Source organism: Oncorhynchus clarkii, chromosome 32, assembly GCF_045791955.1.
Source record: "Oncorhynchus clarkii lewisi isolate Uvic-CL-2024 chromosome 32, UVic_Ocla_1.0, whole genome shotgun sequence".
NCBI classification, from domain to species: domain Eukaryota; kingdom Metazoa; phylum Chordata; class Actinopteri; order Salmoniformes; family Salmonidae; genus Oncorhynchus; species Oncorhynchus clarkii.
Window position 1 is genome coordinate 34,474,099 of NC_092178.1, and position 27,242 is coordinate 34,501,340.

The 27,242-nt window shown below is 42.9% G+C and overlaps 1 protein-coding gene across 1 annotated transcript in view; it reads right to left on the minus strand.

The window, feature by feature from the left end:
- LOC139391992 (dyslexia-associated protein KIAA0319-like protein) overlaps positions 1–27,242 on the minus strand; it is a 43,929-nt gene that overhangs the window by 2,761 nt on the left and 13,926 nt on the right. The window contains exons 2-18 of the mRNA XM_071139608.1: positions 17,017–17,190; positions 16,142–16,273; positions 11,647–11,996; positions 8,129–8,342; positions 7,768–7,866; positions 7,419–7,516; positions 7,148–7,235; positions 6,727–6,819; positions 6,146–6,278; positions 3,698–3,926; positions 3,373–3,496; positions 2,954–3,086; positions 2,438–2,586; positions 1,841–1,992; positions 1,221–1,359; positions 753–912; positions 243–385 (exon numbers count right to left, since the gene is read on the minus strand). Coding sequence (XP_070995709.1) covers positions 243–385; positions 753–912; positions 1,221–1,359; positions 1,841–1,992; positions 2,438–2,586; positions 2,954–3,086; positions 3,373–3,496; positions 3,698–3,926; positions 6,146–6,278; positions 6,727–6,819; positions 7,148–7,235; positions 7,419–7,516; positions 7,768–7,866; positions 8,129–8,342; positions 11,647–11,996; positions 16,142–16,253 — 2,416 coding nt within the window. The 5' untranslated portion in view covers positions 16,254–16,273; positions 17,017–17,190. The remainder of the gene's footprint in view (positions 1–242; positions 386–752; positions 913–1,220; positions 1,360–1,840; positions 1,993–2,437; positions 2,587–2,953; positions 3,087–3,372; positions 3,497–3,697; positions 3,927–6,145; positions 6,279–6,726; positions 6,820–7,147; positions 7,236–7,418; positions 7,517–7,767; positions 7,867–8,128; positions 8,343–11,646; positions 11,997–16,141; positions 16,274–17,016; positions 17,191–27,242) is intronic.

Genomic DNA, 27,242 nt, shown 5'->3' on the forward strand with positions numbered 1-27,242 from the left:
TGGAAGTTGCAAGTTAGAAAATAAGGGAAAGTCAAAAGAAACTAAAGTGCCCATATACTTTGTATATCACAAAGGTTTCGTGTATCGTTTTTACAAATCATTTCATTCATAGAGCGTGTTCAATTTCCCAGCAAACTCGCCAAGTGCTTTTTATGTAACTCAACTAAGTTTCAATTCATTAGTCCTAATACATTCCTCCATCCATGTATTCCTTTTCTCTTCTCTCGTGTCTTAATACTCACTGACTGTGTCCACCCGCCGCGCCTTGAAGATGAGGAAGTCGTTCTTCTGTTTGCGTAGTTTGTTGCGCAGCCCCAGAGCCACACTGTGACCGGACAGAGGGGAGCGACCCGGACCCCCAGACACCAAGAAAACCAGACGAGTACTGAGAGGAGAGGAATGGAGGCGGGAAGAAATTAACAGATTCGCTCAAGCTGAGGACAAATCAATAGATCCCCTCAACCAGCCGTATTATGACATTCTTAGTTATTCTAACTATTGCCTCTCAGGTTCATACCATGTAAGTGTTGTAAAAAAATAAAGTTACATTGTCATTACAACACCAAAGTGTTATCAACTGATTTAAATCAAAGTCAGATGGGCCAAAACAAAACATGATAAAATATGATGTGCATGTCAGAGAAAGTGTATTCCTGTGTTCTTGCACTTACATTGCAATATAATAACTTATTGTGCCAATAGAGTTGAGTGAGTTGAATTGAAGAGACCGAATATAGTGGAAAGGAGCTGACCTGTGCTCGTTGAAGGCGCTGACCTCGCGTACGATGATGTCACTGTCGAGCACACCCAGCAGCACGCCCACCTGCCTGAGCAGCATGTCTCTCTGGCGGTGGGACACCTGGGACACAGACACCTCCAGCACCAGCTCCACCAGGTCACGCTGCCACACATCTGACAGGAGAGAGAGGGAGTGTGTAGGAGCCATTTCTGCTGTGTGTGTGTGTGTGTGTGTTATATATATATATACACATACACACACATAATGTGTGTGTGTGATCCAGTCTTAAATAGATTATTGCTCCTACTTCCCATAGAACTGAATGGATTGGGTGTAAGGAATATGGTGGAAATATAACACTATCGTACCAAAAAGCTTGCTGAAGCTATAGCCATATCCATTTGATTCTTTCAGACCTAGTGTCTAGGGGTTGATTTTGCACTGGGCATGTGTGTATGTAGACCATGAGGAGCCCACTGACCTGGTTTGACCTCTACAGTCCCTCTGTCTGAGCTGCTCTGGCCCTTGCCGTCTGTCACAGTCAAAGTGAAGCTGTACTTTCCCTCCACCAGGTTAGTGAGAAACAGCACCGCCTGGTGGTCGGAGTTGTTCAGCACATCCTGGAGGATGGAACACAATTAATTCTTCAGACAATTTGATTTGCATTTGATCAATTACAATGAGATTGTCTCATGCTGATGACACATTTCTTAATTCAAAGTCTGATTAAGACATCGAATAATGTGATAATTGCAGAATGTATTTTCTAGCTGCATGCAATGGCCTACATTACTGAAAAAATAAATGTAGACAAACTGTTGTCTGAGCAGAACACATTCTTATTCCAAATACTTCCAAGTAGCTCATTGTATGCAACTATTTTTAAGCAGAATGTTAATCATGAGAAATGCAAGAGTATGATAAGAATGCTTTTACATAATACAACATGAAGAAGGAAATGTTTTCTAGATGGTATTTGTTCGTTTACTTACTACGGGTTCATTGTGCTTGCCTGACACAGATCACCTAATACTTCATGATATTTTCTGTAAATGTTTCTGTTATTCGTTATAGCACCACGGAGTGAACTCGGTCTCTCACCCCTGCTGCTGGGCTACTGTCGTCACGGGTCCACAAGTAGCCGACTCCGCCCTTGTCGTCTGTGGAGTGGGAGCCGTCCAGGGCTGCAGTCCGCAGGGGCAGAGAGATGGCCGGCCTGGACTGGACATGGGCTACTGGGGGCTGGTCTAACTCTGGTAGAGAGCAGACAAGACACATTTAAGGACATTGCAGTGCCAAAGAGTATTCTGAAATACTCTGTACGCGGTTCCCACGCACCTGGTAAAACTATAGGTGAGGGAGTTATACTTAGGTTATACTTCAAAGAGTACTGATATTCAGCTCGGCAAGACTTCAGTTGACTAAATATTTGAGTGCATCTCGTGTGAGACCATTACCTTGTAAAGCCTGTAAAACTTCATACTGTTTAGTTTCTGATACATTTCCTTGTAGGTAATTCTATATTAAATAACTGTGTTTTTCTGCTAAAACTCATCTCAGCACCCAGAAAAAAAAATCAGAGACAAAAGGAAAATCTTACTCTTATGAAATGAGAAAACCGAATTTAAACAACAAAAAAACACAGAACAAACAAACACACGCACCACACACACACACACACACAGAGAGGACAGTTACCCTCTCGGACGATGACTGTGACCGTTTCGGTGCTCGCCAGATCTCTCTCGTCCGTCACGGTCAGGCTGAACTCGTACTCGCCCACCTGCAGCCCCGTCACCGTGGCAACGGCGCTGTCGGCGTTCTCGATCTTCACTCCGTCCGGTCCCCTGAGAGGAGAGAGACGACCATCACAGAGTCAGACAGGTGGAGAAACAGCAGCTCCACTGTCACCACAGAGCACTGAACTGCACCATGTAACATGAGGTGGAAAAGAAGAGAGCTCTAAAGTGTCATCTCCACTCACCATATTGCCTCTGGTAGTTGAACTAAGTGTCACTCTCAAGCACAGAGAACAGGGAGTGTGTCATTTGCCAAAGTGTGGTGTGTGTGTGTATGTATTTGGGAGTGTGTGCGTATGCGTGTGTATGAGAGAAAGTGAGTGTGTGAGCTCAAACGTGAGCATGCATGTAGTTGAGTGCGTGTGTGCGCGCGAGTCTATTGTGTCCGTCTGTGCATACGTGTGTGAATACTGACTTGCTCTGTTTCCAGTGGTAGGTGGAGATATTCTGATCGTCCGTGCTCTTGCTGCCGTCCAGAGTGGTGCGGTCCACAGGTAGGGTCAGCTCCTTCTCTGGGCCGGGGTCCGCTACTGGGGGCTTATTGTTCTCTGAGGGGGATGGAACACAAGCAGGCGCAGGGGAAACGTAGACTTTGGTGACACGAGGACAATATCCGTATATAACCCTATTTTCATTTACAGCACCGTGCCAGTCGTTTGTCTCTGTTCATCAAGGTTAAAACAACATCCATTCAGATATGTTATATAATAGCAATGAATGAGAGACAATGTGTGGCTTATTTCTTGTAAATCATGCATGATATTCAAGCAATTACCACTGCAGTGGTGTTGAAATTAGCCATAGATACACATGATCTATATGCTGCTGATTTACCTGGCTGGACGATAACAGTGACCTGTGCCGTGTCCTGCTGTCCGGCTGTGTCTGTGACAGTGAGCTGGAAGGTGTAGTCTCCTTCCTGCATGGCAGATAGCTGCAGAGTGGGAGTCCGCACGCCCTATAAGTCGAAGAAAAGAACTGTCAAGATGGGAGAGAAGAATTTCCCTTTTCTTGTTGGTGTCGAAATGAAGAATTTCCATTTTAAAACTACAAAAACAAGCTTTATTTTCAGAAAACAAAACACCTCGAATCCCCATGATTGCTAGGTAAGACATGTGCATGGTCCCTGACATGGCCACCCCTGGTGCTCCTCTCTCACCTGCATCTCCACCACCTTGCCCTTGCTCTCGGGGCTGAGCGACCACTCGTAGGCCAGCGGCTCGTGGTCGTCCGCGCTCTGGTTGCCGTGCAGCGTGACAGCGTTGCGCGGTAGCGTGATGACCTGGTTGGGCCCGGCGTTGGCCACTGGCCGGTAGTCCATGGCCTTGCTGACCGACAGCGTGGCCTGGGTGGAGCTCTGGGCCCCGTCTGAGTCCGTAACCGTCAGACTGAAGGGGAGAGAATAGTAAGTTTGTGATAGACAAATTCCTAACGTCCTTGCTTTTGTCTAAGACCTAGCCTTCACCTATGGCTGAAATGGGGAGAGGGGGTGAGGGGCAAATGCTTGTGAAATGGTATGGAGGAAAACAGCTGAACAAAGAGATAGACGGGGAATACAAGATGGCATGCCCATAGAAACAACTAGGTATATTTAAGCAATATGGCCCGAGGGGGTGTGGTATACGGCCAATATACGTCGGCAAAGGGCTGTTCTTACACGCAAAGCGGATACAGCCCTTAGCCGTGGTATATTGGCCATATACCACAAACCCAGAGGTGCCTTATTGCTATTATAAACTGGTTACCAACGTAATTAGGGCAGTAACAAGAAATTTTGTGTCATACCCCTGGTATACGGTTTGATATACTACGGCTGTCAGCCAATCAGCATTCAGGGCTCGAACCACCCAGTTTATAAAAAGCATTATAAACTGGGTGGTTCGAGCCCTGAATGCTCTGCGTCGCGTCGTGCCTAAGAACAGCCCTTAGCCGTGGTATAGTGGCAAGATAAAGTGTGTGAACCCTTTGGAATTACCTGGATTTCTTCATAAATTTCTTGTCTATATTGAATACATCATTTAAACATTCACAGTGTAGGTTGGAAAAAGTATGTGAACCCCAAGGCTAATGACTTTTCCAAAAGCTAATCGGAGTCCGGAGTCAGCTAACCTGGAGTCCAATCAAGGAGAGATTGGAGATGTTGGTTAGAGCTGCCTTGCCCTATAAAAAACACTCACAAAATATGAGTTTGCTATTCACAAGAAGCATTGCCTGATGTGAACCATGCCTCAAACAAAGAGACTTCAGAAGACCTAAGATTAAGAATTGTTGCCTTGCATAAAGCTGGAAAGGGTAACAAAAGTATCTCTAAAAGTCAGTCCGGTAAGACAAATTGTCTATAAATGGAAAAATTTCAGCACTGTTGCTACTCTCCCTAGGAGTGGCCGTCCTGCAAAGATGACTGCAAGAGCACAGCGCAGAATGCTCAGTGAGGTTAAGAAGAATCCTGAGTGTCAGCTAAAGACTTACAGAAATCTCTGGAACATGCTAACATCTCTGTTGACAAGTCTACGATACGTAAAACACTAAACAGGAATGGTGTTCATGGGAGGACACCACGGAAGAAGCCACTGCTGTCCAAATAAAACATTGCTGCACGTCTGAAGTTCGCAAAAGAACACCTGGATGTTCCACAGCTCTACTGGAAAAATATTCTGTGGACAGATGAAACTACAGTTGGGTTGTTTGGAAGGAAACACAACACTATGTGTGGAGAAAAAAAAAGCACAGCACACCAACATCCAAATCTCATCCCAACTGTAAACTATGGTGGAGGGAGGATCATGGTTTGGGGCTGCTTTGCTGCCTCAGGGCCGGGACAGCTTGCTATTAGACGGAAAAATGAATTCCCAAGTTTATCAAGACATTTTGCAGGAGAATGTTAGGCTATCTGTCCTCCAATTGAAGCTCAACAGAAGTTGGGTGATGCAACAGGACAACGACCTAAAAACACAGAAGTAAATCAACAACAGAATGGCTTCAGAAGAAAATATGCCTTCTGGAGTGGCCCAGTCAGTCCTGACCTCAACCTGATTGAGATGCTGTGGCATGACCTCAAGAGAGCGGTTCACACCAGACATTCCAAGAATATTGCTGAACTGAAACAGGAATGGTCCAAAATTCCTCCTGACCGTTGTGCAGGTCTGATCCGCAACTACAGAAAATGTTTGGTTGAGGTTATGGGTGCCAAAGGAGGGTCAACCAGTTATTAAATCCAAGGGTTCACATACTTTCCCACCCTTCACTGTGAATGTTTACAAGGTGTTCAATAAAGACATGAAAACGTATAATTGTTTGTGTGTTATTAGATTAAGCCGCCTGTGTTTGTCTATTATTGATGAAGATCAGATCAAATATTAAGACCAATTTATACAGAAATCCAGGTAATTCCAAAGGGTTCACATACTTTATCTTGCCACTGTATATTGACCATATACCACACCCCCTCGTCTTTCATTGCTGAAATATGTAGAGAAAAGACCGTGCATGCCCATGGAGAAGACAAGGTGACAGCGCCGGGAGGTGTACAACAGTAATGAAAGTGTCGGCACTAGGTAGAGAAACTACGAAGCGCCACATACCCATTGAGAAGACAAGGGAACAGTACCTGAATGTGTAGTTCCCTGGGACCAGGCCGGTGAGGGTGAGGATTTGGGTGTCTGCCGAGACCTTCTCCTCCCTCAGCGGGCCCTTCACCTCCTCCCAATGCCATGCCACCACCTTGTCATCGTCTGTGCTCTCTGATGGGGCCGAAGCACAGGGAGAGGAGGAAGACAGGACAGGAAGAAGAGGGGGAAAAGAACCGGATAAAAACAAACGGTCCATAAATGTCTAGGCCACCCTGCCTATACTTTTGCCCGTCTCAACCCTGAATACCAAAGTTTTTCTTCCCATTGTTTTATGGAAGAACTGCACAGGGTGTTGACAGAGGGCCTTTGCACCAAACCAAAGATAAACATCTAGCATTCTAGGGTAAATACCGGTTCTTGTCCTAAAACGGTCTAGCTACAATGTCAATGTACGGCAGTAGAGCTATAATCTAAATAAATACACCCTTGACAAAATCTGTCTTTTTTTTGTAAGCAAAGAACTAGACAAGATGCTACATAAAATCCCCTTTGACATCCACAGATGGTGCAATTCCAGTTTATTTGATTTGATTGTGACCAACGAGCCGGGTGAACTCACGGCTGCCGTCGATCACCGTGGAGCTGGTTGGCAAGGATATCTCCTGGAACTTAGGGGAAACCACAGCGACGGGCAGCTTGTTTATCCGCGGCTCTGTGAAGTGGAAGAGGTTAGCTAATTGGCTGAACGGTACAGTTGAGCCGTGTTCATTAGGGCACGAGTAGCCAAACCCGAAAATGTGCATTTCTCATTGGACAACTCCAGGTAATGCATCCCTGTTTCAGTCTGCTATCTTCCGTTGGGTTCTAACGAGGTATGAGTATGTCCCCGTAGGTATGAGTCATTGTCGACGTTTCAGTATAAGCCCATTAATGGGAAAGTCGAGGGAGGTGACCTTTAAGATGTGACAGTTTACACAGGTTCCTATTGAAGAGAATATCAAAACACAGTCAATACAAGTCATGTTAGCTTAACCCCCCACCTGGTTTGACTGTGACGTTGACAAAGCCCTCTCCGTGTGCTCCGTCGCCCTCCACGGTCACCTCAAACTCATACAGCCCCACCGTCAGCTGAACACAAGAGCCAGAGAGAGGTTGAATTGGAGGGACCACAATAATAACGGTTTCTCATAGTATTACAGTACTGTATGAATGGTTCTAGTCATACATTCAATCTCAGTTAAAGAGGCCTGAGAGTTTGAACAGAGAGAGAGATGAGAGAGGTAACGGTTGAACTAATTCAAGGAGCTGTACCTTGCTGAGCTTGAGTGTCTTGCTGTGTTTCCCCTCCATCTCTCCACTGTAGTCTTTGGGATGAGTTCTCAAGAGCCAGTCAAATTCATAGTCGGCCCCTTTTCGAGACGTGAGAAAGAGAGCAATCAAAGCCGAGGATGTAAGCTATGACCAATGGCATGCATGGATACAGAGCTCGCCTTAGTGCCAGTCTGTTTTCTACGTTAGCTCACTCCGGTGCCGTTGTCACGCCAAATGAAACAGATAAGCTTTATACAGAACTCGGGTGAGACGTGGACTACACGGGGTGTGTATTAATACAGGTGTATGATACCGTTTAACTAAGTAATAACGCAGGTAGGTTGAGTACCTGGCTGGGGCGCTGGCACCACAAAGGCGTTGAGTTCCACCTCGTTGCGCGGCAGCGTGACCTCCACACTCTCGCCTGCAGACACCACCAATTCCCGCACTGTCATGGAAACCACAGGATTTGCATGGATTGAAACGGAGGGCGGAAACACTGAAACAGAAGCTCATTCAAAGTGCAAACAGTAGACGTACATCTGCAGTGGGTGCCAGTTTATGAACGGGAGTAGATGTTTAGAGCTACACGTTTCTTCCTTCCATGAAGACACGCCTCAACGCGTCCATTTTGTTATTAGTACGTTATTAACCAAACAGTTGTCTAGGGTGGCTTTTGAGGGATACTAGGTCAGAGTTCAGTGCCTTACCAGCCTGCGTTGGTGATGTAGTGGGAAGCACAGAGCTGCTGTTGGAAGATGCGTCTCTGGTGTCCTCCGACATAGACTTCTGCTGTGAGGGTGATGGAGCTTCTCCACTCCCATTGGCTAACTGACTGGGATTCTTATCAGATGTTTGAGGGAGGGCCACACCGCTGGCGATGTCGACCGTTGGAGCTGGACGCTCTGCATCCTTGGAAACCCGCTGTCAAGACATGGATGTACTTCATGAACTTCAGATAAGAATGGAGAAATGACGAGCGACATTGAAGACGGTACAATGTAGCCAATAGGCTTCGTGAAGTAAACACTGCAGTTACAGTCGGAAAGTATTCAGACTCTTTTCCACTTTGTTACGTTGCAGCTTTAATCTAAAAAAGGGAATAAATAAGAAAATGTTCCTCATCAATCTACACACAACACCCCATAATGACTAAGCGAAAACAGTTTTTTTTTTTTTTTTGAAATGTTTGAACGTTTATAAGAAATTTAAAAACAGAAATACAATACCGGTCAAATGTTTTAGAACACCTACTCATTCAAGGGTTTTTCTTTATTTGTACTATTTCTACATTGTAGAATAATAGTGACATCAAAACTATTAATTAACACATGGAATCTTGTAGTAATCAAAAATAGGGTTAAACAAATTCTTCAAATAGCCACCCTTTGCCTTGATGAAAGCTTTGCACACTATTGGCATTCTCTCAATCAGCTTCATGAGGTAGTCACCTGGAATGCTTTTCAATTAACAGGTGTGCATTATTAAAAGTTCATTTGTGGAATTTCTTTCCTTCTTAATGCATTTGAGCCAATCAGTTGTGTTGTGACAAGGTAGGGGTGGAATACAGAAGATAGCCCTATTTGGTAAAAGACCATATTATGGCAAGAACAGCTCAAATAAGCAAAGATAAACTACAGTCCATCATTACTTTAAGACATGGTCAGTCAATACGGAAAATGGCAAGAACTTTGAACGTTTCTTCAAGTGCAGTCGCAAAAACCATCAAGCGCTATGATGAAACTGGCTCTCATGAGGACCACCACAGGAAAGGGAGACCCAGAGTTACCTCTGCTGCAGAGGATAAGGTCATTAGAGTTACCAGAAATTGCAGCCCAAATAAATGCTTCACAGAATTCAAGTAACAGACACATCAACATCAACTGTTCAGAGGAGACTGTGTGAATAAGGCCTTCATGGTCAAATTGCTGCAAAGAAACCACTACTAAAGGACACCAATAATAAGAAGAGACTCGCTTGGGCCAAGAAACACGAGCAAATGGCCATTAGACTTGTTGAAATGCCCGAATTTGAGATTTTTTGGTACCAACCTCCTTGTTTTTGCGAGACGCAGTGTGGGTGAACGGATGATTTCCGCATGTGTGGTTCCCACCGTGAAGCATGGAGGAGGAGGTGTGATGGTGTGCTTTGCTGGTGACACTGTCTATGATTTATTTAGAATTCAAGGCACACTTAACCAGCATGGCTACCACAGCATTCTGCAGCGATACGCCATCCCATCTGGTTTGTGTTTAGTGGGACTATCATTTGTTTTTCAACAGGACAATGACCCAAAACACACCTCCAGGCTGTGAAAGGGCTATTTTACCAAGAAGGAGAGTAATGGAGTGCTGCATCAGATGACCTGGCCTCCACAATCCCGACCTCAAAACAATTGAGATGGTTGGGGATGAGTCAGACCGCAGAGTGAAGGAAAAGCAGCCAGCAAGTGCTCAGCGTATGTGGAAACTCCTGTTGGAGTTTGGAAAAGCATTCCAGGTGAAGCTAGTTGAGAGAATGCCAAGACTGTGCAAAGCTGTCATCACAGCAAAGGGTGGCTATTTGAAGAATCTCAAATATAAAATATATTTAGATTTGTTCAACACTTTAATTACTACATGATTCCATATGCGTTATTTCATAGTTTTGATGCCTTCACTATTATTCTACAATGTAGACAATAGTAAAAAAATAAAATAAAGAAAAACACTTGAATGAGTAGGTGTCCTAAAACTTTTGACCGGTTGTGTACGTTATTTACACAAGTATTCAGTCTCTTTGCTATGGGACTCGAAATTGAGCATCCTGTTTCCATTGATCATCCTTCAGACGTTTCTACAACTTGGAGTCCAACTGGGATAAATTCAATTGATTGGACATGATTTGGAAAGGCAAACACACACAGGTGACGCATAATTGGCCCAGCGTCGCCCAGGTTAGTGGAGGGTCTGCCCGGCCGGGATGTCCATGTCCCATCGCGCCCTAGCGACTCCTGTTGCGGGCCGGGCGCATGCACGCTGACACGGTCTCCAGGTGTACGGTGTTTCCTCCGACACATTTGTGCGGCTGGCTTCCGGGTTAAGCGAGCATTGTGTCAAGAAGCAGTGCGGCTAGGTTGGGTTGTGTTTCGGAGGACGCATGGCTCTCGACCTCCGCCTCTCCCGAGTCCGTACAGGAGTTGCAGCGATGGGACAAGACTGTAACTACCAATTGGATCTCCCAAAATTAGGGCAAAAGGGGTAAATAAATAAATATATATAATAACAATAATAAAATGTATTAAATAAAAAACACACTTGCATATCTGTCTAGGTTGGAACTGTTGCTGTTAAACCACAATAAATAATTTTCATTCTGAACTGGAACAAACTGATTGGCGCAAGATGTTTTGAGATATCACACAGACGTAAACCAGAAGAAAAAAAAAACAGTCCTAATGAGAGGTGTGTGACTGGTTGAAGTTTTCAGCAAGCAGGTCTATTCTGGGCTCAGTTTTGTTCAGTGCAATCCTGAGGTCACGCTCAGCATTGAGACCGTTACTTGCTTTTTAAGTCATCCAGAGTTGAGAACCCTGACTGACATAGTTATGTGGTGTCAAACCGGATCAGACTGCTTTCTCAGTCAGTCTGGAGACGGCTTCCTGCAGTAGATGAGCAACCCAGAACTGTGTGAGTGTGTTTGCCTCAAAAAGCATCTTGCATCAATCACTTTTTTGGTTACTACATGATTCCATGTGTTATTTCATAGTTTTAATGTCTTCACTATTATTCTCCAATGTAGAAAAGAGTAAAAAAAATTAAGAAAAACCCATGAATTAGTTGGTGTGTCCAAACTTGACTGGTACTGTATGTAAATGTGATAGTATATTAATTTGTATAAGATGTGCAAAGATTTCTAAAAAAAAATAATGTTTTTTTCCTTTGTCATTATGGGGTATTGTGTGTAGATTGATGACAGAAGAAAATATTTAATCAATTTTAGAATAAAGCTGTAACGTAACAAAATGTGGAAAATGTCAAGGGGTCTGAATACTTTCCGAATGCACTGTAAGAGATTGCATAGCTTACATCAACACATAAGTTAGAGAAATATAGATGTCATCCATGTATAACTTTATAGGAGAGTATTTAGTCTTTGTTTTTATCTACTCCGTCCCAGTGATCCCAGAAGGAAGGGTAAACAGGCATCTATGACTCAACTACAATACTTGAACTTTCCGTTGACTCACAGTGCTAGAAAGTTGGTCCGACCCACTTCCCTTTCCTGTTAGTGCTCGCCTCTGCCTTTTCCTTCGAGCTGTTGTGGTGCCCTTTGAAAGCTGCTGCAGGAGCCCCAGGGACTCGATGTGGGGCTGGGGTAGAGACGTGACTTGACAGAGCCCGCTGTTGGAGCAACTCAGTAGGACACAGCGCCCCCCCAGGCTCCACACGGCACTGCAGGCGGGCTCCAGGCAGCATGACTCCCAGCAGCTGGCGCTGTTCCTGCCCACGGCCAGGGGGCGCCAGCCTAAACCGACCACACTGCTCCAGTGGATCCCCAACACTCCCCCGGTCACCCGGCAGATCTCGGCAGATACACCTGGAGAGGGAAAGAGGATGAAAGAGTTGTTATAGAGAGTGTGTATATATATTTTTTATTTAACTAGGCAAGTCAGTTAAAAACAAATTGTTTTTTACAGTGACGGCCTACCCCGGCCAAACCCGGACGACGCTGGGCCAATTGTGCGCCGGTCTATGGGATATAAAGAAGACGCGATCAGTGACTTTGCCATCTGGGACAGGGATTGGTATTTTCTGTGGGTACTTGGGGCCAATGTTCCCTCTAAGCTGGGTGCTTGCGAGCAGTAGCCCCGAGACTGCCGTGTAGAAATATCAGCCCACAGAGAGAAGCACGAGATTGAACTTCACTCAACTTTCTAGAGCAGTGGTCACCAACCGGTCGATCTCCAAGGCATTCCTAGTCAAACATTCTGTAAAAACCAATTATAAAGCCTTGTGTTCCTATTTTGTTTTATTCTTCACAGGCTGTTGGCGGTAGGTGCACCTGATTCACCGGCCCTGCATGCCGGGTAGGTGAACTGTTGCCCTTTTGAACCATTTCATGTGTCTGAAGGTAAAAACTCTGCCTTCCCGGCTGGCCCAGAGAGCAAATCAAGTGCACTATAGGCCTACCGCTGGCCAATCGTATGGCTCAGATGACCATGTCTGCAGTAAAGTAGCAGACATAAAAGAAATCTACAGCAAAGTTGATACTGTGAGATTTCAAAACCATGACTAGAGAGAGACTGTCAACGAATACAGCAAAGAGCTGCTGTTATTATGAGTGAGTTCATGTTTAAGTTCTTACTCAGCACTGACTGAGTGTTGAATACACTTTGTATTCAACACTTTTATAAGGCCTAAAATGATAATTCTTCCTATTTCCACTCAGCACCACAACAAGCAGTAATGAATGAGTAGGAAAGTGTATCTATAAGCTTGCGTTGTTGTTTTTCTTATTAGTGGCTTGGGTCTTATTTAATATCGATTTAATATTTCACTTCCTCTATTCATAGGAGTAACATGAATTTGTGCCTGAGGCAGTAATAATGCGGTGAGACGCGAGTCGCCCCATCAGCTGGAAGACGGTGTCTTCTGCTCTCTCCCTCCGCTGAGACTGACCCTCAGTCTGCTGCTCTCTCCCTCCGCTGAGACTGACCCTCAGTCTGCTGCTCTCTCCCTCCGCTGAGACTAAACCCTCAGTCTGCTGCTCTCTCCCTCCGCTGAGACTGACCCTCAGTCTGCTGCTCTCTCCCTCCGCTGAGACTGACCCTCAGTCTGCTGCTCTCTCCCTCCGCTGAGACTAAACCCTCAGTCTGCTGCTCTCTCCCTCCGCTGAGACTGACCCTCAGTCTGCTGCTCTCTCCCTCCGCTGAGACTGACCCTCAGTCTGCTGCTCTCTCCCTCCGCTGAGACTGACCCTCAGTCTGCTGCTCTCTCCCTCCGCTGAGACTGACCCTTAGTCTGCTGCTCTCTCCCCTCCGCTGAGACTGACCCTCAGTCTGCTGCTCTCTCCCTCCGCTGAGACTGACCCTCAGTCTGCTGCTCTCTCCCTCCGCTGAGACTGACCCTCAGTCTGCTGCTCTCTCCCTCCGCTGAGACTGACCCTTAGTCTGCTGCTCTCTCCCTCCGCTGAGACTGACCCTCAGTCTGCTGCTCTCTCCCTCCGCTGAGACTGACCCTCTGTCTGCTGCGCTCTCCCTCCACTGAGACTGACCCTCAGATGCAGGCACCATCAGCTCAGTAAAATACAAATAAAAAGCAAATGATTTAAATGTGTGCTCACTCAGCTGTGCCTCACAAGTAATACAACAGCGGATCTATTACCGGTGTGATCATATAGCCTACCTCAAAGTTTGAAATACAATAAAACAAAAAATGGCCAACAATGCATTGGCAGGGCAATTCAAGCAAAGCCAATATGCAGAAATACTGTATTGGGCCTATAGCTTACTCCACACAACTCATTGCTACAGTACTGTTTTTAATTGGTTAATGTTGCATAGGCTTAGGTTTTGTAAGTCACGGAAAAAAATCTAAACGGTAGATCTCGGCTTGCATGTTAACTCAGTGATTTTGACTCGGAAAAGGTTGGTGACCACTGTTCTAGAGTTTTCCCTGTTAACACTCAACGATTCCCTTTACTGTGGAAAATGTGATCAAATCAACGGAATATTAGTCACTTTCAATGCAACATACCGAAACAAAACCAACTACGCAATATATTTTGTTGTGGGCATAACGCATCTGAGTAGGAGTCTATTGCATTGACACGCACTACTCAGTCCGTACTGTACACAGAGAGGTGAGGCATAAACAATCAGAGCTGCAGTAGGCCTATATGCAAATAGACCATTGCCATATATGGATCTCTGCCATTTACTTTCACCTGGACTGTGTTTACAGCATGAGCGGTCGTGAGTAGATGCGCTTATTTTGAGATCAAAGTGAGAGCAGCACATTGTGTGCACATTTTGTTCATATCCTTTGCTAGTTGAGTTATTAGCCCAGTTAGATTATCTGTAATCAGAAATAGGGGAGCGATTGCTTCCTACAAGGGCACAAAACATGTACATTTCTAGACATCTTTGAAAAGCGAGTCAGGTAAAGAGCATTTGTTTGTCTTAAAGGGGCAGTGTTGTATTTTGAGACAGGCTTAAATAAGCAAAGTAGCCAATAGGCAGAGACTAGCATAATTTGTATGATTCTCTATAACAATGGTATGGGAATAATAATACATTGTATTTTGTAAAGTGGTTTCTTGCATCAAACACATCAACATTTTTAGTCACCACCTTGTTTGAAGGACAAGTGGATAAACAGGTTCATGTCAAGCCCTGGACGTTATTTTCAAAAGTCTCATAGAATGTAGGCCTACACTGAACACAATATATTAGCTGCTGGCTGCTACTGTAGACTTGAATGATAGAATAGCTATTTCCATGTTAAAATATTACGGGATGCATTTTCTTCATTGTTTTTGATGGCAGACCACACCGGTAGGTCTCTTTTATGATCAAATAGCCACAGTAACCTACTTGGCCACTGTTAAAACTGTAACTTAAAGTGGGTACAGCCTCAGGTGTTCACAGTAAACGCATGCTGGAAGTTGCACAGCATTTTCACAATGTTAAAGTTTGCGCTCAGCAGACATGAAATTTGCTCAGTGTCAAAAGAAATTAGAGGGAACATTGATTAGGGCCCTGAATGTTTAGATTTTAGATCCTTCTTTCTTAGCTCTGGGAAGCCAGGTGTGTGCAATCTGAGAGCAATCAGACATTAATGTGCTAGGCAGATGAGAAAAGCAGCCGACACTGGTTTTGCGCCCCACTGATTTAGGGCATAGATGTTGTGTCATTGACATTAATTACCCTTACTTGTAACAAGCTTTAGCCTTCTATGTCATCTCTCTATAGCCATGTGTACCTCGCAAATGCAATCTCTTAACATACAGTAATGCTCCAGACATACATGAAGCTCAACTGCTCAATCAAGTCACAGCGGTAAAGGGAAATGAGGCCTTTCCCTGACAAGAACACAAACAAAAAAAGGCAGGATGAGTGTGTCTCTAGACAAGACATGACACCAACCATCACAGACTCAGACACTCACTGACAGCGCAGCTATTCCCATGGCTATTGTTGCCATAGCTCCGGAGCTGAATATTATGGGATGTGGGTGTAACCTAAACTCTGTGTAACACTGCTTGCAGCGATTGGGCCCCTTTGCTTTCTTTTAGAGAATGGAGCCTTTCGACCTCTGTTTAGTCATTCCCCTCCTACCCGAGCGACACGGACTCACAGAGGACCGATTGTCCGGCCTACATTGTAACTCACCATGCCTTGTGGCTTCCACACTGTAAAAACAGCCATTCGGAGTGAGCCACCACCGAAGTATGCATACACGCCTCAGAACCAACAGACAGTATAAACAATTACTAACAACCCGATAAACACAGAAAGGAAAGACACACAAAGTAAAGATACACCTTGGCATAAGGCACACCCAAAGTAATAAAGGCAAGCATCTATTGTTAAGACAACGGTATTCATGTCTTAGATTCAATCAAGTGTATGGTGAGTACAACAAAACAATCAAATCAAGGAATACATCTCATTCATTCTTACATCTTGGACAACCATGAAACCGTGAATATTTCCAGAGAAATGTATCGGTGCATTTTACCTGTGGGAGGAACTAAGTAGCACAAGAAGCCCAGTAAAAGGAAGAGGAGATGCCGCGGTCGGGTCAATCGAGGTCGACTCCAGCTGAACAGGTTCTGGTATGCATAGGACATTTTCCACGAGGACCAAAGACCTGGACAGAACAGAAACAGTTGTCGGGATTGTGTCACATTCCTAGCCTGGAAATCCAGACTGAAATCCCGCTCAACAGTGAAACAATAGTAAAGCGTAGCATGCTTCAGTCTTGATTTCCAGGCTATAACATCACACTACCTTGGTGTAATTCAACACCAGCACAAAGGCGGCGCTATGAAGGGATTGACGTTTAAAGTCTGAACGGCACTTTGCCCATCGGGCAAGTCAGAAGTATTTTTGGGCTGCCCCGAAGACTACGATAATATGCACGAAAATGTAAATTGTCTATTTCCACGCAGAAGTGCCATACATTGCCTGCCTTTCACCTAAACATGGCAGAAGAATCAGAAAGATCAGTACTGAAATTCTTTATTTTTGGTTGTTTTCAGTTAACAGAATCTCAGAGCAGGCTCCGCTGGCATGAATTGTCTATATTTTACTTAAACAATGGGGAGGAACCAGAAAGATGAGTTTAAGCTACTGGAATTCTTGGTAGGTGGTTTTCACATGTATTTTTTCCCCACCTGCTCAAAGGGGCAACCTTAGAGCAGGCTCAACTTGTGTTACTGCTCAGTTCACTTATCTCAAGCAATACGACAACCCTTAATGTCAATCCTAGTTAAGACTATTGTACACATTGTATCATTTCCGGACATTAAATGAGTCAGACAGTACAGCAGGTGATCAAATACAATTGGGTGCGTTAAGGTCACAGAAATGTTTATAGTACAGTAGATTTACCTTTCTCCGGGCCAAGTGGTGGAAGAGGGTGGCGACTGAGAGCAGCTGGAGTTAGCTTACGTTGGAAGGGAGGTACAGTGAGGTGAATGGTGAAGACAGGTCAACACCAGCACTTTGTGGAAGAGCAGCTTCAACATGACACTCCCCCTGGCCCCTGGCAGACTAGAGAGCAACCTGGCGGAGGAAGGGGGGAGGGTTTCACCTGAGATGTTCTAGAATGTCGTAACGAGCGGCTGTTCTATTAAGCACTTGTAACAGGCTTTGGTTTAACAGAAATTCTGTTTAAGAGAATAATGAGCATTGTTAAATATTTGAGTGACAGGTGTTGTCTGTGTTATTTCTATATGTCAACTATTCACCCACTGGCATAAGCTTTCACTTTCATGCACTCTTCTTCCAAACACTGTTTATTGTAAATGGTGAGGTGGACTGCATTTTATAATGGTAATTAGTACTCAAGCTGAAAACAAAAAATAAACATCCCTTTTCAGGACCCTGTCTTTCAAAGATAATTTGTAAAAATCCAAATAACTTCACAGAGCTTCATTGTAAAGGGTTTTAACACCGTCTCCCATGCTCGTTAAATGAACCAAAAAATAAATGAACATGCACCTGTGGAACGGTCAGTAAGACACTAACAGTTTACAGACGGCAATTAAGGTCACAGTTATGAAAACTTAGGACACTAAAGAGGCCTTTCTGCCGACTCTGAAAAACTCCAAAAGAAAGATGCCTGGGTCCCTGCTCATCTGCGGGAATGTGCCTTAGGCATGCTGCAAGGGGGCATGAGGACTGCAGATGTGGCCAGGGCAATAAATTGCAATGTCCGTACTGTGAGACGCCTAAGAAAGCACTACAGGGAGACAGGACGGACAGCTGATCGTCCTCGCAGTGGCAGACCACGTGTAACAACACGTTTTTTACAAATTAAATATGTTTGTCACATGCAGTGAATAGAACAGGTGTAGACTTTACCGTGAAATGCTAGCTTCCCAATGACGCAGACTTAACATTATTATCTAACACAAGAGGAATAAAATAAGAATGAAGCTATATACAGGGAGTACCAGATCAATCTGCAGGGGTACGAGCTGTTTGCAAACAAAGTAAATGTAAGCAAACACTCACTCAAAACAAGGTTAAAACTATAATTTTGATAACATGGATGGTCAGTCCTTATCTCGGCACCCATACCTCTGTCTATGCATTTGAGAGTGGTTACATTCCTCCAGCCCCACCCCTCAACTTTTTACTGAAACAGGGGCGTGGAAAATGCTTTGTTATTGTTTCAACTGCTGATTGCCGCTTTAAAAAAGGTATTAGAAATACATCGAAACACATTAATGTTGAAGTAAAGACCACTATCAAAACATATATTTAAAAAACATTTCTCTGTGCCTTGAAATTCCGTTACCAAAAACTGTACTCTACTGCAGGGGTATTCAACCGGGGGTCCATGGCACCCTAGAGGTTTCGCAGAGGTACTGCAGTGGGTCCGCCAAAATATATTTTTGCAATGTTTTTATGAATATCACCAGCAACAGAATAAACAGATATTTAATTACATTGTCGTTGTTAATTCAGTACTGAGAGAGATTGTCATTTCTTCAAACAATCTTTATTTAATTTTGATTGATTATTGCAATAATGAGGCTGGTCGACCCCCCCCCACCCTTGAGTGTTGGACCGAGTAACCTAACCTTTACACAAATGCAGTCCTATATAGCTGACACTAACAATGCTCAGTCATGGTTGGTTCAACCCCCTCGTGCAGACCAAGGAGCATGATAAGCCACTCTGGGTTCATCCTGTCATTACTTGCACGTGGGTATTGTCTTAACCCCTCCCTGGCTTAGTTTCCCAGGTGCAATGATTATTTAGAGACAATGAGGAATTGTTCTAAACTCCCCCTGGCTATCTCTATCTCTGTTACACCCACCACATCTTGCCTATGCAATGCAGTCTAACTCATTTGTCAGCTCAAGCCATCTCTAGTGACCATACGCTCAGATTAGCTGCAGTTAACTTGAGCGGAGACCATAAAAAACAGCATTAGCAGGACAGAAATATGCTAGTTGGTTAAGTAAATAATCATTTACTATTAATAGAAAAATGACATGCCTGATTTGTTTGATATCACAACATACCTACAGTAAAAGAGGAAAATCTTATTTACAATGATGTCAACTTGATTTCTCAACTCCTAATGTTGAGGAAATTACACTCACTGGAGTATCTGACACAGGTTTTGAAAAAGCACCCAGTGTGGCAAGTTCTACTGGCTGCCAATACGTTTTCTTGACTTAAACATACATTTTTGACAACACATGGCTAACCAAAACAGCTGTTCTTGAATGTGAAAATGTGTTTGGAGTAACCTTCTAGCTAATAGGCTCTCTTCCAATCCTAATGTGGGGAGGTCAAAATAATGAAAAATGATCTACTAAAACCATTATTTTTAATTGTTGATTACTTCTCATTGCCATTATCATTCACCTGCTAAATTATGATTTTTCTAACGTATGATGGCGCTCCCTGGGCTGCCGGTTTGCCTGGGAGGGGGTCCCTGGGTTGCCGGTTTGCCTGGGAGGGGGTCCCTGGGTTGCCGGTTTGCCTGGGAGGGGGTCCCTGGGAAAAAAGGTTTAAGACCCCTGCTCTATACTCTACCGAGCTGTACTATGAATGTCCAAACTTGAAAAACATAGTCGTCTATAATCATTCAAATAATAGCCAGTGGTAGAATAATACGCAAATATGCAAAGGAGGATATTTCATATTTATACCTTTGTGTACCTATTCAGGATACATCACCATGAAGAGAATGATATTCACACCCATAATTATGCATTTCTGTGTAGCCCAGATCTGGGACCCATGATGAAATTCCGTTTTAGTAGTCACATAAAAAACAGAGGAAGATTTTATTGAAATTCTGTTACCAAACTTTGCATCTGCACAGTTCTTCCAGAATGTGTTTTTGTAAAATGTTCAGTGTAAATGGATAAGTTGTCCTTGTGCATAGAGTTGTAAGGTTTGTTAAAACTTCAAAATCAATGGTTTTGATTTGGCATACATTTGAAGTGAAAAATCTTAGTGTCAGTGAAATTCCATTATCGTGGAATTGCCCAACTACAGTAGGAAGTCTTTCTGGAGTCCACAGAATTCCAATTGAGCCGACAGGAAATTGCATTTCAGATAAGTTAAGATAGACAGCGACTTACCGGTAGTGGACACAAAAGTACGAGCATCCTCAAAACGTTCAGCGGCAGCTTTAAGACGGCGCTGACTTTTCTGACCAAAATAACACCGCATTTTCATACCCATGTTTTGCTTTGGAAGTGATTTCCAGCACTTATTGTGGCCTTCTCCTAGTAAGTACAAAGCTTAGCTTGAGACACAATAACAAGTATGTCAGAATAACATGGCAGCAACAGTTGGTCCCACAGGTTTGCCTGGTGGGACTGAAAACGTTTGCCTTATGAGAATGGATTCATTCCAGCAACTCAAAGCGGTGTCGAATTCTATCTATAATACTGCTATCGAATTACAGAAGGCGGAATGCTTGCCACATGCTGAAAATCTACCCCAAGGAGAATAGCAGTAGACTACTATTTTTAACTTCACAATTCCTCAGAAAGTTCTTGCAGGAGGTCCAGGGGAGAAAAAAAACTAAACAGATCAGCATGAGAACATTTAGTTCGGGCTGGAGTAGAGTGCATTGCCATGGCATTGGACATAGGCTCTCTCACATTCACAGCCGTTTCTGACTAATTATCTAAGTGAGAGTATGCGGCAACTGCTGAGCTATTAAGTCATTTAATATTAAGCGTCCACTTACTAAACATGACTAACAAACCTGCATGATAGACGTCAATTCCTAGTCGGATCCGCATTCCAGCACGCAGATCATGCCACACTTCCATCCGCCTCAGTCTTATCAACTCCTGTAACGTTATCCTGATAAAGAAGCCGACTGCAATGACGGATGTCACAAAAGCCTGGCTTTTAGAAGTTGTTTACGGCGTTTAGAAGCCCAATTGGCTTTGTTTCCAGTTAATTTAAGTTCCTTTCATATAAGACAAACAGGTGAAAGTAAAAATTTAAAAAAACACACTTGGCTGTCAGTTATTCTAAATTATAACCGCATTTGCATTTTGGCAGCGCAGTGGCTTGAGACCAGTAGTGACGTGGTGCCCGCACAACTGCGCTCGCTCTGCCATGTGACTCGGTCACTGGGATGCCACCACCGTCACCGTTTTTTAGAAGCAAGTTCCAATGAGAAAAAACGCAGACAAGGATCTCTGCGATGGTAAACTTCAGATCCGATCCGATTTTTCTTCCACCTCCCCTTCTCTCAGCAAGGCTAATCAAAAACACACCAGTAAATCCTCTGTTGGCTGCTGTCGACAGACAGTTCAGAGGAGCACTTTCTCGGATTACTGAATGTCTTTGGCACTGCCGGGTGGGTATAATTTGTGGAACGTTCCAACAGGAATCCGTTCCAAAAACTTCGTAAATAACAAGGTTGCCAACAAGCAACGCATACAGAGTCGTATAACAGTAGAATGAGATACCGGGTAGGGAGTGAGCTATGTAACTACGTTTTTCACTCACCACGTTTATTCGGAAAAAATGTCTCTTCGTTCTAGTAGCCTCCACCATTTCTCATTCGTTGGTTTAGTTATTATTTCCGGTGTTCCTGCATTTGCGGGTGAACTCTGATGCGCCTCAATTGGGGAATCGCTGTGGTTGAAATGTAACTAATGACCGCAAGCCCCAGTGTTTTATTAGCTAGGTGGCTTGTACACAATTGTTACCGATGATACTGTATATACCTACTCGTACTACAGAAGCATGCATTGTATTTTGCCAAGTTCTCTCTGTGTTAATCCTTTTCCCCAAATATAGCAGGTCAACTTGTGTCTATGTCGATGTTGTTGAGTTCATCTTGCCTAGTTAAATAAAGATTGAATCAATTAGAACATTTAAAATATATACTTTGACCTATTTCAGGTAACCCCAAGATGCTTGATTCACCTGCTTTTGAATAACTTTCCAGTTGTTTGTGTTTTACATTCCGACTTTTGAACGTCTGTTTATTGGACATATATGTTAGTGTCTAATAAACAAAAGAGCAATGTATGTAAAGCATCCCATCTGTGTTAAGGTTATTGAGTGTGTGTGTGTGTGTGTGTGTGTGTATGGTGTTGTTTCTCTTTATGTCCACTAGGTGTCAGCACAGTTTCAATAATGTCACACCTGGTTCACAACATGTTTTCATGCGTAACAAATCAAATAGTATTTGTCACATGCGCATAATACTACATATGTAGACCTTACAGTGGAATTCAGACTTACAAGTCCTAAACCAACTATTTAGTTGTAAGAAAAATATGTGTCAAGTAAAACAAATATATATTTTTAAAATTAACAAATAAATAAAGAGCAGCAGTAAAAAAAAAAAAATTGCGAGGCAATATACATGGGATACCTGTGTTTCAAGTCCAGCGGTGTATATTACTTAACAAAACATTTATTTAAAGTACTCCACTACATTATGTTTATATCTGGGGGGGTTTTGTATCTGTACTTTTACTCTTTCTGTTTCTTTACAACTTTTAACTTTACTTCACTACATTTCTAAAGAAAATATATATATTTTTTATACTCCATACAGTTTCCCTGGCATCAAAAAAGTGCTTGTTTCATTTCGAATGCTTATCCGAACAGGAAAATGGTCCAAATCACACACTTATCAAGAGAACATCCCTGGTCATCCCTACTGCATCTGATCTAGCGGACTTACTAAAACATGCTTCATTTGTAAATCATGTAAATCATGTCTGAGTGCTCCCATGGCTATTTCTTAAATAAAAAAACAAGAAAGTTGTGCTGTCTGGGAAGGTCAAATCATTTACAGATTTACTAGTTATACGTTTTCACAACTCTATTAAAGAACATTCTACACAAGGTGTCAATTCATTTCTTGATATTTGATGGGAACAATCCCCTCCCCCTCTACACACCTCAAGTTAGCTCTTTCAAGTCCACAAAAGGCAACATCAAAAATGGCTTTCTAAGAAACTCACTTTTTGGATTTGAACTCTCAAACTCTGGTTTGAGGAGCAAATGCCATAACCACTACTCTACCAGACAGACAGAGAAAGAATGTTAAGGGGTACATCAAAATGCACACATCAAAGACAACATTTCAGAGGTTAGAGAATGGTGTGGGGGCTTGTACTTCTTGGGTCCACCAACCGTTCCTCAATCTTCTTTTGATGACTACAAACATAGATTAGGAATCTTCAAAACCTACACTATAGAATGGATGTGTTTAGGAACGGGGGACGAAATTCGAAAGAGGCGTGTTTCCAATTACTAACAAATAGACCCTAGAAATGTTATTACAAAATCTTAATATTGGAACTTTGTCCCTTCATTTGCCTACTACTGTCTATAAGCTATCATAACACGTGGGTTTTTTCTTGGGGACAAGGTATCGGAACGCTTTTGAATGGTCTACAAAGCATGCCCCCAGGTCAAAGTTGCCTTTTGCAGACAAGGATAATATATTGTTACTCCACGACATAGTACGTTACCACAACTCTATTAAAGAACATTCTACACAAGGTGTCAATTCATTTCTTGATATTTGATGGGAACAATCCCCTACTCTTCTACACTCCTCAAGTTAGCTCTTTCAAGTCCACACAAGGCAACATCAAAAATGGCTCTCTAAAAAATGCTCTCTTCAGATTTGAACTCTCAAACTCTGGTTTGGGATGCTGTCACCATAACCACTACTCTACCAGACAGACAGAGACAACATGTTAAGGGGTACTTAACAATGCACACATCAAGGACAACATTTCAGAGGTTAGAGAATGGTGTGGGGGCTTGTACTTCTTGGGTCCACCAACCGTTCCTCAATCTTCTTTTGATGACTACAAACAGAGATTATGAATCTTCAAAACCTACACTATAGAATGGATGTGTTTAGGAACGGGGGACGAAATTCGAAAGAGGCGTGTTTCCAATTACTAACAAATAGACCCTAGAAATGTTATTACAAAATCTTAATATTGGAACTTTGTCCCTTCATTTGCCTACTACTGTCTATAAGCTATCATAACATGTGGGTTTTTTCTTGGGGACAAGGTATCGGAACGCTTTTGAATGGTCTACAAAGCATGCCCCCAGGTCAAAGTTGCCTTTTGCAGACAAGGATAATATATTGTTACTCCACGACATAGTACGTTACCACAACTCTATTAAAGAACATTCTACACAAGGTGTCAATTCATTTCTTGATATTTGATGGGAACAATCCCCTACTCTTCTACACTCCTCAAGTTAGCTCTTTCAAGTCCACAAAAGGCAACATCAAAAATGGCTCTCTAAAAAATGCTCTCTTCAGATTTGAACTCTCAAACTCTGGTTTGGGATGCTGTCACCATAACCACTACTCTACCAGACAGACAGAGACAACATGTTAAGGGGTACTTAACAATGCACACATCAAGGACAACATTTCAGAGGTTAGAGAATGGTGTGGGGGCTTGTACTTCTTGGGTCCACCAACCGTTCCTCAATCTTCTTTTGATGACTACAAACATAGATTAGGAATCTTCAAAACCTACACTATAGAATGGATGTGTTTAGGAACGGGGGACGAAATTCGAAAGAGGCGTGTTTCCAATTACTAACGAATAGACCCTAGAAATGTTATTACAAAATCTTAATATTGGAACTTTGTCCCTTCATTTGCCTACTACTGTCTATAAGCTATCATAACACGTGGGTTTTTTCTTGGGGACAAGGTATCGGAACGCTTTTGAATGGTCTACAAAGCATGCCCCCAGGTCAAAGTTGCCTTTTGCAGACAAGGATAATATATTGTTACTCCACGACATAGTACGTTACCACAACTCTATTAAAGAACATTCTACACAAGGTGTCAATTCATTTCTTGATATTTGATGGGAACAATCCCCTACTCTTCTACACTCCTCAAGTTAGCTCTTTCAAGTCCACAAAAGGCAACATCAAAAATGGCTCTCTAAAAAATGCTCTCTTCAGATTTGAACTCTCAAACTCTGGTTTGGGATGCTGTCACCATAACCACTACTCTACCAGACAGACAGAGACAACATGTTAAGGGGTACTTAACAATGCACACATCAAGGACAACATTTCAGAGGTTAGAGAATGGTGTGGGGGCTTGTACTTCTTGGGTCCACCAACCGTTCCTCAATCTTCTTTTGATGACTACAAACATAGATTAGGAATCTTCAAAACCTACACTATAGAATGGATGTGTTTAGGAACGGGGGACGAAATTCGAAAGAGGCGTGTTTCCAATTACTAACAAATAGACCCTAGAAATGTTATTACAAAATCTTAATATTGGAACTTTGTCCCTTCATTTGCCTACTACTGTCTATAAGCTATCATAACACGTGGGTTTTTTCTTGGGGACAAGGTATCGGAACGCTTTTGAATGGTCTACAAAGCATGCCCCCAGGTCAAAGTTGCCTTTTGCAGACAAGGATAATATATTGTTACTCCACGACATAGTACGTTACCACAACTCTATTAAAGAACATTCTACACAAGGTGTCAATTCATTTCTTGATATTTGATGGGAACAATCCCCTACTCTTCTACACTCCTCAAGTTAGCTCTTTCAAGTCCACACAAGGCAACATCAAAAATGGCTCTCTAAAAAATGCTCTCTTCAGATTTGAACTCTCAAACTCTGGTTTGGGATGCTGTCACCATAACCACTACTCTACCAGACAGACAGAGACAACATGTTAAGGGGTACTTAACAATGCACACATCAAGGACAACATTTCAGAGGTTAGAGAATGGTGTGGGGGCTTGTACTTCTTGGGTCCACCAACCGTTCCTCAATCTTCTTTTGATGACTACAAACATAGATTAGGAATCTTCAAAACCTACACTATAGAATGGATGTGTTTAGGAACGAGGGACGAAATTCGAAAGAGGCGTGTTTCCAATTACTAACAAATAGACCCTAGAAATGTTATTACAAAATCTTAATATTGGAACTTTGTCCCTTCATTTGCCTACTACTGTCTATAAGCTATCATAACATGTGGGTTTTTTCTTGGGGACAAGGTATCGGAACGCTTTTGAATGGTCTACAAAGCATGCCCCCAGGTCAAAGTTGCCTTTTGCAGACAAGGATAATATATTGTTACTCCACGACATAGTACGTTACCACAACTCTATTAAAGAACATTCTACACAAGGTGTCAATTCATTTCTTGATATTTGATGGGAACAATCCCCTACTCTTCTACACTCCTCAAGTTAGCTCTTTCAAGTCCACAAAAGGCAACATCAAAAATGGCTCTCTAAAAAATGCTCTCTTCAGATTTGAACTCTCAAACTCTGGTTTGGGATGCTGTCACCATAACCACTACTCTACCAGACAGACAGAGACAACATGTTAAGGGGTACTTAACAATGCACACATCAAGGACAACATTTCAGAGGTTAGAGAATGGTGTGGGGGCTTGTACTTCTTGGGTCCACCAACCGTTCCTCAATCTTCTTTTGATGACTACAAACATAGATTAGGAATCTTCAAAACCTACACTATAGAATGGATGTGTTTAGGAACGGGGGACGAAATTCGAAAGAGGCGTGTTTCCAATTACTAACAAATAGACCCTAGAAATGTTATTACAAAATCTTAATATTGGAACTTTGTCCCTTCATTTGCCTACTACTGTCTATAAGCTATCATAACACGTGGGTTTTTTCTTGGGGACAAGGTATCGGAACGCTTTTGAATGGTCTACAAAGCATGCCCCCAGGTCAAAGTTGCCTTTTGCAGACAAGGATAATATATTGTTACTCCACGACATAGTACGTTACCACAACTCTATTAAAGAACATTCTACACAAGGTTTATACACCTTGCAGGTGAGGACAATGGTTAAAAAAATGGGAGAAATGTATAGAAGACTTCCTCATTGTACTGTATATCAGAATATATCACAACTTATTCCAAAAAGCTCAAGACTGTTATTGTTCCCTTCAATAAAAATATTTTTAAACTACTTTCTGCACATTTCTGCTACCGTCTTAGGCTATACAAGTGCTATCTCTTGAAAAACAACATGTTGATACCTTTGCAATACCTTTAGCAGTAATAATAATAATAAACCTCTGCTTTAGTAAAGAAAACA